At 53.4% G+C, this 12,156-nt stretch overlaps 1 protein-coding gene across 6 annotated transcripts in view; it reads right to left on the minus strand.

The window, feature by feature from the left end:
- The window catches only part of LOC115637754 (peptide methionine sulfoxide reductase MsrA-like), a 46,989-nt gene that overhangs the window by 20,394 nt on the left and 14,439 nt on the right, over positions 1-12,156 (minus strand). For 3 of the 6 annotated variants that reach the window (XM_030539330.1, XM_030539334.1, XM_030539331.1), the window contains exons 1-3: positions 11,182-11,435; positions 4,591-4,659; positions 3,709-3,828 (exon numbers count right to left, since the gene is read on the minus strand). In XM_030539330.1, coding sequence (XP_030395190.1) covers positions 3,709-3,828; positions 4,591-4,659; positions 11,182-11,422 — 430 coding nt within the window. In that variant the 5' untranslated portion in view covers positions 11,423-11,435. Of the gene's footprint in view, positions 1-3,708; positions 3,829-4,590; positions 4,660-10,303; positions 10,651-11,181; positions 11,436-12,156 lie in introns of those variants that run through there. The other 3 variants (XM_030539335.1, XM_030539332.1, XM_030539333.1) reach the window with 3 other exon arrangements.

Raw genomic sequence — 12,156 nt, forward strand, 5'->3', positions numbered from 1 at the left:
GCCTCTGCCAATCTGCCCTGGAGGAAAATTCCTTCCCGACCCCAAATATGGCGATCAGTTAAACCCGGAGCACGTGGGCAAGACCGATTTGCTAACTGTCACCAACCTGGGCTGGATTGGCAGCAGCAGCCGCCAGCACATTCACCCACCCACCCCCTCACACCAGCTCACCTGACCTGCCCAGCCCCGCCCCGCCAAACTCTCACCAGTGCCCCTGCAGAGTCACATGCACCCGGGGACACCGCCTCCACTTTGTGCAGTCGTTTCAGTCGCTCCTTACATGCGGGAGGATAAGACGCTCTCTCCCCTGCTGCATTATGTTAATACCCAGAACTGAGACAACAGACGCGGATAATATTTCTTGTAGACAGGTAATCCTCCGCACCAGTGTGCAGAATGCTTTTGCAGATAAGACATGAAACCGTCTGTTTGGATTTCTGATGAGTTTGTGGGGGCGGGGCTGGAGAGAGAAGGGGAAGTGGGTGAGGGGGATTAGCACTGCAGCACCTCCTGCTGTTCATTAACAAAATCCCCCTCAATTTCATGCTAACAGCTGCTCTGGACTGTGGCTCTAGAGACTAGTGGAGGTTCTGGAGAACATGGGGATAGGTAACCCGTGGCTGGGGAAAGCCATAAGCAAATCAGAGACTGGGTCAGTATCATTCCCACTTTACAGATGGGGAAACTGAGGCTTGGAGAAAGGTCACAGGAGAGTCATGGCAGAGCCAGGAGTAGCACCTGGGTTTCGCTAACTTCCTAGCCCTGCTGCTGAGTGGGTGATGCTCAGGGGAGGAGAGAGAAGTCATTGATTGAATGGCCAGATTCCAGTCATTTTGCAAAGGAGACCACCAGAAAAAAAAAAAACAACCCACCTCCTCCCTCCGTGGTTAGAGGGGGTTCACGTTAGCCCTCAGCTGACAGTCTCATCAACCAGATAATCAAGCCCTTATTAACACAAGCTGGGGGCGCTCGAGTGGCCGCCTCACCCCAAGACAACCCAGCTCAGGCCTCAGTGGGAAGCATCCTCTGACCCAACCCCCAAACTCTGAAGCAAGCCCCAAAAGCTCCAGACCCAAGTACCTCCTGTGTCCCAGGCCTTTCTATTCAGGTCACTCCATCAGACCACCTTCAACATCCCACCGATGGTCTGCATGGCTGGCTTAGCTGGGCTTCGGGCCCAACCTGGCTTCGTATTTGTTTATTGCTTTAACGCATCCCAGGTCCTGTTTCCAGAGGGCTGTGTTAGAAGAGGACAACGGCCTCCTCTTCCGGCTGCCCCTGCTGAACGTTTGATAGCTTCCTAAAAGGATACACCTCTTGCAAGAGGTATCCCTCCGCCTCTTAAAAAAACAGGACACTAAGGACGAGCAAAGCTATTACCCCTCTGCACAGCAGATGAAGGCCAGCACTGTCCCAAAGCAATGAGAGAGCTGGGCCCTGAGAGGCTGCATTTCGCATTAGGGTTGGATACGTTGCTGGGGAAGGGGAGCGAAAAGCCACAAACCAAAGTCACGCTTGGGGAAATGGGCGTTTGGAAGGTCCGCAAGACAGTATCCCACCGGCTCAGAAGAGACTCTTGCATGGGAGCCCAGAAGGGAGGGCTGCTTCTCCTGCCACCTACACGCCATCTCTGACAGCCTGGCGTCACCACTTAAAATGTCACACTTGTAGTTCTACCACTCTGGAGCCTACCTCCTCGCCCATCAGTTCTCATATGCTCAGCCGGCTTGGAGCCGATCCGAACACAGGTGGCAGATCTCCAAGGAAAAGCCAGGTGCTGCAGGAAGCAGTGCTGGCAATTCACTAGATGGCACTCTCCTTCCGAGTCTATGCCCTCACACTAGGTGGCACTGTGCTGCCATCTTCTAGAGGAGACGTAACGCAGAAATCCCAACATGCAGCTTCCACTCACGCACTGATTATTAAAAATCCTATGACAGGGTATAAACCATTATGTTCCAACCAAACTGAACTGCTGAATTCCATTCTAACTCTCTAAATTCTCACTGCAATTTCAACTGAATAAAGTATTTTACACTTCCGCTCCTGAGCCATCCTGTTGCTGCATGCTGTTAACAGTGGCCATGCTCTACCCCAGAAGCAGCTGCAGTTCAGCAGTAGCTAAAGCAGTTACTGTAGAGTGCGTAAAGCACTGAGACAGATGGCATTGTATAGACACATATAGGATCATCAATAAGTCTCGGAATACTACAGAAGTTCCAGAAGACGGGAAGAAAGATGCTGTGCTGCCAATATTTAAAAAGGTTAAATGGGATGACCCAGAAATTATAGAGGCTGGTCAGTTAGACATTGATCCCGGGCCACATAATGGAGCGGCTCACATGGGACTTGATTATAAAAAAAAAAAAAAGGTAATATAATTAATGCCAATCAATGTCAGTTTATGGAAAATAGATCCTGTCAAACTAACTTTATATATTTTTAATGGGATTACAAATTTGGTTAATGCAGGTAATAGTGTTGATGTAATAGACTTCAGACTTCTGTAAGGCATGTGACTTGGTACCACACAATGATTTGATTAAAAAATTAGAATGGTATAAAATGAACATGGCACACATTAAATGGATTAAAAGCTGGGTAACTAATAGATCTCAAAATGTAACCATAAATGGGGAATCATCATGAAGTGGGTGTGTTTCTAGTGGGATCGATTCTTGGCCCTACACTACTTAACATTTTTAATCAACGACCTCGAAGAAAACATAAAAACCTCACTGATAAAGTTTGCAGATGACACAAAAATTGGGGATGATAAATAACGAAGAGGACAGGTCACTAATCAGATACGGATCGCTTAGTAAGCTGGGCGCAAGCAAACAATATGCATTTGAATAAGTCTAAATGCAGATGCATCTATCTAGGAAAACAGATCATAGGCCACATGACCATGATGGGGGACTCCATCCTGGAAAGCAGCGACGCTGAAAAAGATATGGGGAAGCGGGTAGATAATCAGCTGAACATGAATTACCAGTACGACGCTGTGGTCCACAGAGCTAATGGAATCTGTGGATGCATAAACAGGGAAATCTCAAGTAAGAGTAGAGAGGTTATTTTACATCTGTATTTGGCACTGGTGTGACCACTGCAGAAATCCTGTGTCCTGTTCTGGTGCCCACAATTCAAGAAGGCTGTTGATAAATTGGAGAGGGGTCAGAGAAGAGCCATGAGAATGATTACAGGATTAGAAAAAATCTGCCATATAGCAATAGACTCAAAGAGCTCAATCTATTAAGGCAACAAAGAAATGTTAAAGGGGTGATTTGATCATCTATAAGAACCTTTCTGGGGAACAAATATTTTCTAATAGGCTTCTCAATCTGGTAGAGGAAGGTCTAACATGATGCAATGGCTGGAGGTCAAAGGGAGCCCATTCAGCCTGGAAATAAGGTGTAACATTTTTAACGGTGAGAGTCATTACACACTGGAACAATTTCCCAAGGGTCGTGGGGGATTCTCCAGCATCGGCCATTTTTAAAAGCAAGATGGGATGTTTTTCTAAAAGATCTGCTCTCATTTGCACAGGGAAGTCCTGTGGCCCGTGTATGGAGGAAGCCAGACTAGATGGTCACAGAGGTCCCTTCTAAGCTATGAATCTCCAGGCAATTAACAGTCCGGTCAATAGGAACCCTTGTGGCAAAGCGAAGCTACAGTTCCCCAAGTAGACGAAGAGGGAGGTGTTACCTGTACAGACTTCTTTGTAGGTGGGGTTTGGGGTGAAGCCTCCTGTATAGCCCACCTGGGTGGAGAAGACGCCTGGCAAGCTCCAGAACATCTTCTCGACTCCCCCAAAACATCCCATGCCTGGAAAGAACAGGAGATTGAGAAGGTGATTTCAATGCAAAGAGCTTAATCTGAAACCAGGGAGCATCAGTTTGTCCTCAGTCCAACCCTGGCAGGACACAACCTGCTTTGGGGCAGGTCCCTTTCCTGCTCTCCAGTCCACCCATGCGCAACGGCCATTGACTTCAACGAGCACACCACGCCCAGGCATCAGGGCCGGGGTTGGGTCCTAGTTCAGCATGTGGCTTTTAACACCACAGACAGGTTTGCAGAGGAGGTGAGTGAACGCTGCGTGCAACTAGCAGGGTGTTACAGAGTCTCTGGTCAGATCAAATTCTCCCACTGATCTGAAGGTGGGGGACCTATATGGCCCTTAATAGCCTTCAGGACTGTGAACGGGGGAGCCCGCCAGGAAGGGACTGTTGACAGTGGGTGGAGGGGCTGACCAGAGATGATGAATGAAACTGAGCAAAGGACAGTTGCCAGCAATTGCTTATCGGTAGTGAGATCTAGGCTGTGGAACAGCATCCCCAGAACAGAGGGGGCAGCTTCTGCTCTTGGGCTGGAGAATAGACTCCAGGGGGCCTGACAGCTCTCCTCCTCCCCCCCGCCATCTCCAACCTCAATGGTTCATCCTCCCCCCACACGGCCGATTCTGGTCCCAATGGACAGTTGCTGCTCTGGCCCGAGTTCTAGAAGGAAGGAGGAGGGGGCAGCCCGCACTCTCATCCAACCAATGCCCCACCATCAAGTTAGAGAAGGGAGAAGGAACAAACCACACACCGAAAACGGCCATCTGCATTCCCTCTGGGAACGGCGGGAGCGTCGCGTTCCCGCTGACGGCATGCTTGGCTGCAGGAGGAGAGACAGACATGGATGAGCCCCTTTGCCAAGTCTTTAATAGCCATAATCCCTAGTTCTTATACAGTGCTTGCCATCAGAAGATCTCAAAGCACTTTACCAAAGGAGGTCAGTATCTTGGTCCACATTTTACAGATGGGGAAACTGAGGCACAGGGCGGTGAAGTGACTTGCTCAAAGTCAATCTGGAAGCCGAGGCAGAGCCGGGAATAGAACCCAGGTCTCCTGAGTCCTAGTCCAGTGCCTGAGCCACAAAGTATTGAAAGCTTGCCACCGAAGCTTTAGCTGCCTGCCCGAGAGGGGCACCTGGAATCCCCACCCCCAGCTAGACCCAAGAGTCATGTCAATCTGGGATGCCAAGACAATCTGGGATCCCAGACCCGTCGGTGCCATTCATTGTGCTGCACCAGGAGGTTCTCCAGCTTCCCCCAGAGATGGCCTTGTGGACTCCCCCCGCCTCCCACTGAGGTCTTACTCATTAGGCACAAAGAGCATGCTCAGCCCTGCTCAGACAGGTTAAAGAGACGTTTGGGACCTGGCCCATCGCAACGAACCCACCGCCTAAAATAACCCCATTCCTTCAGCCTCTGGTGCCCTTGTGCTGGGTGTGTCTGGGGTGGCTGCATTCAGATTCACTCACCAGGAAATCTCAGCTCATTTCTTGCACCTGGCTTCCAAGGAGGGGCCCCCCCACACCCCATTCCCCAGTTTTCACGAGGTCAAGGAACTCTCCCTCCTCCAGGGTCACAGGCAGAGCATCAGCAACTAAGCTGGCACAAGAACCCAGAATTCGCTTTTGTTACAGCGACTGGACCACACACACTGGGCTGCGGGTACACAATGGAAACCCAGGAAACACAGCACGAGGCCCTGCAGCAGCTTCTCTTTGCCTGTCGCCTGGGGCTCCATTGCACACATGATCAGCCCCTCCGGCGGTGTGAAACTCACCCCTCAGGCCCCATGGGGAAGGCGTAAGTGGGACTCACTGTGCACCCCCCATCCTGGCCCTTTGCTGCACTGGGGTGAATTTCACCTTCATAGCTCAGCCGTTCCTATAAGGCCAGTGGCACGGCAAGAGAGCACAGAAAAAACAGCCCTTCAGAGTCATCTAAACCCCCGAATCCCAGGGCCTAAACAGCAGGAGGAACCATGGGAAGGGGAATCAGCGCTTTGGAGGTTCCTAACTCTAGTTAATTTCATCAAGGACTCAGGGGTCCAAGCCTTTAGTCCCTTCTATCTAGATGCCCCACTGAACAGTGTGTTTGGAGAGGTTGTAGCGTACCCCGCCATCCATCCCACAACTGCTGGATCCCTGGCCATGACTTCAGAAGAGTCTGTGTGGGACTATCATAGGCTGTGTTAGCCAAGAGCCAAAGGGGACCACAGGCTCTGTCTGGGTCCAGCAGCTTCCATAGGGAATCCTCTTTCCATTCATTACAGCAGAACCCTGGCCACAGGGGCATCCCCATCAGAAACATGATCTGCTGCAAAAGGGTCCGAGCTCACGGGCATCGGGGGGCGTAGAAGATCATCGGAACCACACGACCGGAAGGGCTCTCCAGGGTCGGAGAACCAGGGTCCCCTGGTGTGGCAGGTCGCCCCATCCACAAATCGAGCCCCATCGATCTTAAAACGAGTTAGGTTGCTTGCTCGGATGCTGCCTCACAGCGCATCAGCACCACAGCCCCAACTGCTTGCTAATACCGGACCTGTAATAGGGTTATCCAACGCCCCCACCACCAGCTGGGGATCAGCCTGCACGGCCCCGATCTGCTCCTTTGTCTCTTCCCTGTGTCTCTATTTTAAGCCTTTGTATCTTCCCGGGGCCTCGCGTTCACTCGAGAAGCGAGGACAACTTTTGCAGAGACCTCCCCCCCCCCCCCGGTCCACCCACACACACACACACAAATGGGAGAATCCATGTTCATAGACAGCCTGGGAGAGATCAGCTGAGCGTCACTGCCTTAGTGCTCCTAGCCGGGACCCCCAGGGTGAGGGGGTGGGGAGGAGCACACACAGCCCTGGCAGATTAACACAGCTCAGCTCATGCCACTCTACATGGGATGAGGATGGCACATAAGCCAAAAGCTCCTCCTGGCAGGCAGGCAGATCACCATGCATAATGGCCTGAAGCCTGCTGCTTCTATGTTAATAGCGGGGCCGCTCCCAGAGCCAGGAGAGCGTCGGGAGAAGGGTGTCTGTCTACGGGGCTGCCCGGGGAGGCAGAACCGGCTTCTCTCCTCCGGCCACCGGGGCAGGCCGCTTCTCGGGAGCGGACTGCAGGATGCGCAGATGATTTATGACCGTGCCCGTACAAGGGAGAGGGGGATAGAGCTGCTTGGCACTGGATGGTGCCAGTGGGGGCAGATGCCATGCTGGATTCTCACACACAGCTCTATGATGCTCCTCGATCCCAACCCACAGCCCACCCTGTTATTCCAGTCCTGTCCCCCCACTTCCCTAACACTGGCAATGCCCCTCAAACCCAACCCACAGCCCCCTTCTTTGCCGGTCCTGTCACCCCAGCTCTGCCAGTGCCCCTCAAGCCCAACCCACAGCTCCCCACCGCCACGCTAGTCCAGGCCCAGGCTCCTCACACATGCAGTTCTGCAGTGATCTCTTTCTCCCCGCCCTTCCGCCTCTCCCAGCAGGGCATCTCCACGGAGGGTTTTCGGAGCTGCTCTAATTCCATAGGAATGATCTGGGGGGCAGTTCTCTGGCCTGCATTATACGGGGAGGCCAGACAAGATGATCACAGTGGTCCCTTCTGGCCTCGGAAGCTATGAATAGCACACTGCCATTCTCGCAGCATGGACGCCGCTGGGTCGGTGACACCACGAAATACTGAGCACCCTCAGAGTGTTTTCACTTGTGTCCCAGTGATCAGGAGCCAGGTCTGCAGAAGCTAACGACTGGGAGCATGAAGCCCAACAGGGCTTGCTGAGTGGAATCTCCTTCCCCCCTAGCCCAGGCAAAGGATCAGCCACTGAGCAGCTGTGGTCACAAGGCAGAGCATCTTTCTCCTAGACCCAGGGGTTTCTTTATTCTCTGGCAGCGTAGCTCACAGGGAGCCACAAGCAATCACAGAATCTCAGGGTTGGAAGGGACCTCAGGAGGTATCTAGTCCAACCCCCTGTTCAAAGCAGGACCAATCCCCAACTAAATCAGCCCAGCCAGGGCTTTGTCAAGCCAGGCCTTAAAAACCTCTAAGGAAGGAGATTCCACCACCTCCCTAGGGAACCCATTCCAGTGCACCAGCACCCTCCTAGTGAAACAGTTTTTCCTAATATCCCAACCTAGACCTCCCTCACATCCAAACCCATGGCCCATCTCCCACCAGAGACTTGCGCCTCGGGGAGCCAGATCTGCAGGCAGCAGCGTGCGTGATACAGGTGCGCTCCCTGCCAGCCCACCTGAGGTCAGAGCTGTGTGGAGACCAGCTGAAGTGGGACTCTTTCGAGGAATGGAGTAAAGGGATCTCCACTGGGAACAGGGCGCCTGGCCCCACCCCAATCCAGAGCACCTTGCCTCCCCCATCCCATTCTGCTTACAACCCCCTCCCTGACCCCGCTCCAATACGCCTCCGCCTTCTGCTCCAAGGCAACCCACTTCTCCCACCCCATCAGGGCTTAACACCACACCTGGACAGGGCAGGGCAACACAAGAGGCATTCTGACCTCCCCACTCAGTGACATGGGCTTTCCTCACCCTGCCCCCCCATCCCTGCTTCGTCTAGGTGGTAGGTAAGGTCTAGGAAGCAGATAGCCACTCTTACTGATCTGCAAAGTGCCTGCCACTCTGTTGGCACAATATGCAGGGAAAGATTGGAGCCTGGGGGCTCCTAGCTTTATACCAGCTGTGGATCTATTCTGCCCCCAAGTCCTACAGAGAGCTGGTGTGCACAAGAGGGCAGATAGTGAAAACTACCAGGTGAAGAGATGTTCAACACACAGCAAAGCAATAAGTGGTCCGTCAACTATAGGTGGGTGAGGATGGAGGAATGGAATCCTGCTACTCCAGCGAAAAGGGCATGCATGTTAGGATGACACAGGAGGGCCATATTTCGGGAGAGGACATGTGTCTGGACCTCCACAGGGGCCCCTTTTACTATGCGAGTCCACATTTGATTTCACAGAGGCATAATATGTAAAACGCAGGTTCCTCATGTAGCATTCACACAGCATGTAGTTTGTCCTACATTGGCCCATGGTGGGAACAAATTAGATAAGGAAACGGAGGGTTTAAGACCAACACGTTCAAAGGTGTTCCATTAGTTTTGGGTGCCTGCCATAGGATAATTGGGCTGGATTTTTCATCACATCTTGAGCAGCTGTTACAGCTGACAGAAGCAGCATGTGCTCAGAAATCAGGCCCAAGGGGTCTCATGATGGGCACCCAAAATTAACAGACCCTTTCGGAGAGAAAGTGGCTTAAGCGACTTGCCCTTGGTCAGACAGTGAGTTGGTGTCAGAGCAGAGAGCACAACCCGGAGATCCCTGCCCTCTGATGCAGCACGTTACCCTCAGGATTGGCCTTCCTTCCTTCCATCCAGTAAAGGGTTGGAAGAAAAGACTTTTGCCTTAAATGTCTTCAGGGCTTCTCCTCCCCAGATCTCCTCGTTCTCAGATTTACACACCCCCACGCAGCACTCTAAGCAACCTAGCAGCTACGCAAGCAATTCCACATGGGGGGGGGGGGGGGGAGACACCTGCCAGCCTTCACTTAATGCCATATACCGGCTTATACTGTATCTGCATCCGCCTCACGCAGTCTCCTAACAGACCTTCCGCCAGAACCTAGCAACCAAGTGGGGTGGGCTAGGGACCCTCTCCACTAGGGAATCATCACTAAAGGAACTCTGTGGCCCACGCACCATCAGCTCCCCACATCTGTGAGGTGCCGCTGCAGGGTAGTAAGAGCCAGCACCGGCACACAGTCCCACCCCAAGGGAGTAACCCAATCGCCCCCCACCCCTCCCGGGGCCGTGCCCACCAGCTCACTCCGCAGCCCCCGAGAGCGACCCCAAACGGCCAGACGGGTGCAGCACTGGGAGAGGAACGGCTCGGTGGGGCCATACGGGATCATCTCTGCAAGGAGGGGGCCCTACAGAAGGCCGGCAGGTCCCGACGCTGAGCTCTCAATCGACCTGAAAGATCCACTATGCCGATCGCTCCTAGATGGGCTTATCAGACTCTTCCATCCCGTCCCTGCTAATCAAAGAGCCTCCCCCACCCCACAAGGCAATGCTGATGAGCCCAGTGTCTGTACATTCCCCCAGCCATCCACTCAGATGGAACGATGACTCTCCATGGTCCTCATCCCACCTTAGCAGACATAATGCTTTCCAGCTCTAGCCACAGCCTCCCGCGCCGTGCCCCCACCCCCACCACAGAAACAGTGACGCTGCCAGGACACAGCCAGGGAGGCTCCTAGACCTCGGAGCCCAGTTGATCCCAGGGCAAGGGCCACACCGGTGACTCCAGGGACCTTAAGATCAGGGTGCGTGATCACCACCCACTGCACAAGGGAGCACCCTCCAAATGTAGGGAAGATCCCGACTTCACGCAACCCAGCCCCTTACAAGGAGGCCCAAGCCCCATTCCCCACCCCGAGCCCCAGCTCCCTTGATCACATACCCGGACTGGAGCCATTTTATTCTGCTTCCAAAGCACATAGCTGCTGCAGAGGTGGGGATGTCTTGTCCTGATTTTCCTAGCTGCCCTTGGCTACCTGCTAAGGACTCCGAAGGTTTAGTAGCCAAATGTGAACAGACTGGAGAGAGTTGGGGGCCAGGGAGGGGAAGAGACACAAAAGTCCAGAGTTGGGCTCGGGTCTGCGAGGCGTTTCGCTGGCAGCGCAGCCGGGCGGCTTGGCAGCTCGCAGACAATTCCTTCCCTGGCTCCGGCTCTCTCCCCTTTCCCGAGAAGGGCAGGCAGGCTACATAATTTCCTTGGCCCGGATTCAATTCAATCAGCGCAGGAGCGAGCTGCGCTCCCCAAACACCACTCCCGGCTCCGCGGGGAAAAAAAAAATCTCACACAGCCATCGATGGCTACCAACAATATGTGGGAAGACAAGATTTGTTCGTATCATCTTCCCCCCAAAAAAATAGCAAAGGCTTTGAGCCCCCCCAACTTCCCCCCACCTCCTACCCTCAACCTCTCCTCCCCCTGCATCCCCCCTACTCCCTGCACCATCAGACCTGAGCCACCCCAGCCTTCCCTGGCATTGCTGCCAAGCAGCCTTGGCAGCCCTCCAGCCTGTGCCAGCTTTATTCTCTCCCTCTGTCTCACGCCTTCCTTGCCAACCTCCATCCCAACTCCCAGTGTCTCTCTGTCCCCACAACCCCCCTTCCCCCGCCCCTCTCTCTCTGGCTGTTTCCCCTGCTTTGCAGATCCAGGGCGTGAGCCAACAAAGTAGGAAGAATCAAAAATTCACAGCAATTAGTTTACTTGGAAAAAAAAAAAAAAAAAGAGAGAGAGAGAGAGAGAAAGAAAAGCAGCAGTTTACCAACCTCTGAGCATGGGCCTCCCCCCACCATGCGGGCCGGTGCCCATCGGACCCCTCCGAGATGCCCGCCTTGTGCCCACCGCCTCTGGGAGCTTCTGAACGCCGGGAAGGGGGCAAAGAGAGGGGGTGGGGCAGGAAGAAAGAAGGCGACAGAAGACCAGGCAAGGAGGAGGCTGACAGGAGCTGGAGATCTCGCATCTGAGCGGTGCCAGGCTCTTCCCCCCCTCCTGCCATCGTGAGAACATCTGCGGGCAGCAAAAGCAGCCACTCTTTTATATGGCACCAGCCTGCTGAGGTGCAGAGCATCATGGGACAGGGAGAGGGAAAAGAAAAAAAAAAGAGGGGGTGGGAGAGAGACAGACAGACAGAGAGAAAAGGAATGAAAAATGACATGCAAGTTTCACCTCTGAAGAAGGTCACTTGGTGACTTCTGAGACCAGGGCTCAGACCCACCCAGGGGATTTAAAGAGAGGAGAAGCTAAGCTGCTGCCAGCCCTTCCTGGGTGAAAGGAGACCAAGGCAGGAGCCCCTGCTCACCATGCGACCCCAGAGCTCATTTCCCAGCAGCCTCATCCTGCTGCACCCCCCGATTTGGAACTGGTGCTGACAGATTCCCCGGTCTCCCATGAAGGCGCCTGCTGAGATGGAAGCCATAGGTCCCAGACACTGAACCCTTCACTTTCCCCGCAATTCATCTCTGAGCATCAAGCCATGCACCTCTGAACGCCCCCTCCATGTGTGGGAACCACACACACACACACACCCCTTGAGGGGAAGGTACAAACTTTTTGAAAGAGGAAAATAGCACCCAGTCCAACTTGCTTGTGATTCACTTTCGGCGGGACACTGTTTGCGAAAGCATCTGTACTGCTGTTTACTATCCTGCTGGCCTTATTATCAGCATCGTCCCTTATTAAACAGAAAAAGGATTGCAGCAAAAACCCCAAACAAATAGGACCTGCTTTTCCAATGCTGATGC

The sequence above is a fragment of the Gopherus evgoodei genome, chromosome 20 (genome assembly GCF_007399415.2).
Source record: "Gopherus evgoodei ecotype Sinaloan lineage chromosome 20, rGopEvg1_v1.p, whole genome shotgun sequence".
NCBI classification, from domain to species: Eukaryota; Metazoa; Chordata; order Testudines; family Testudinidae; genus Gopherus; species Gopherus evgoodei.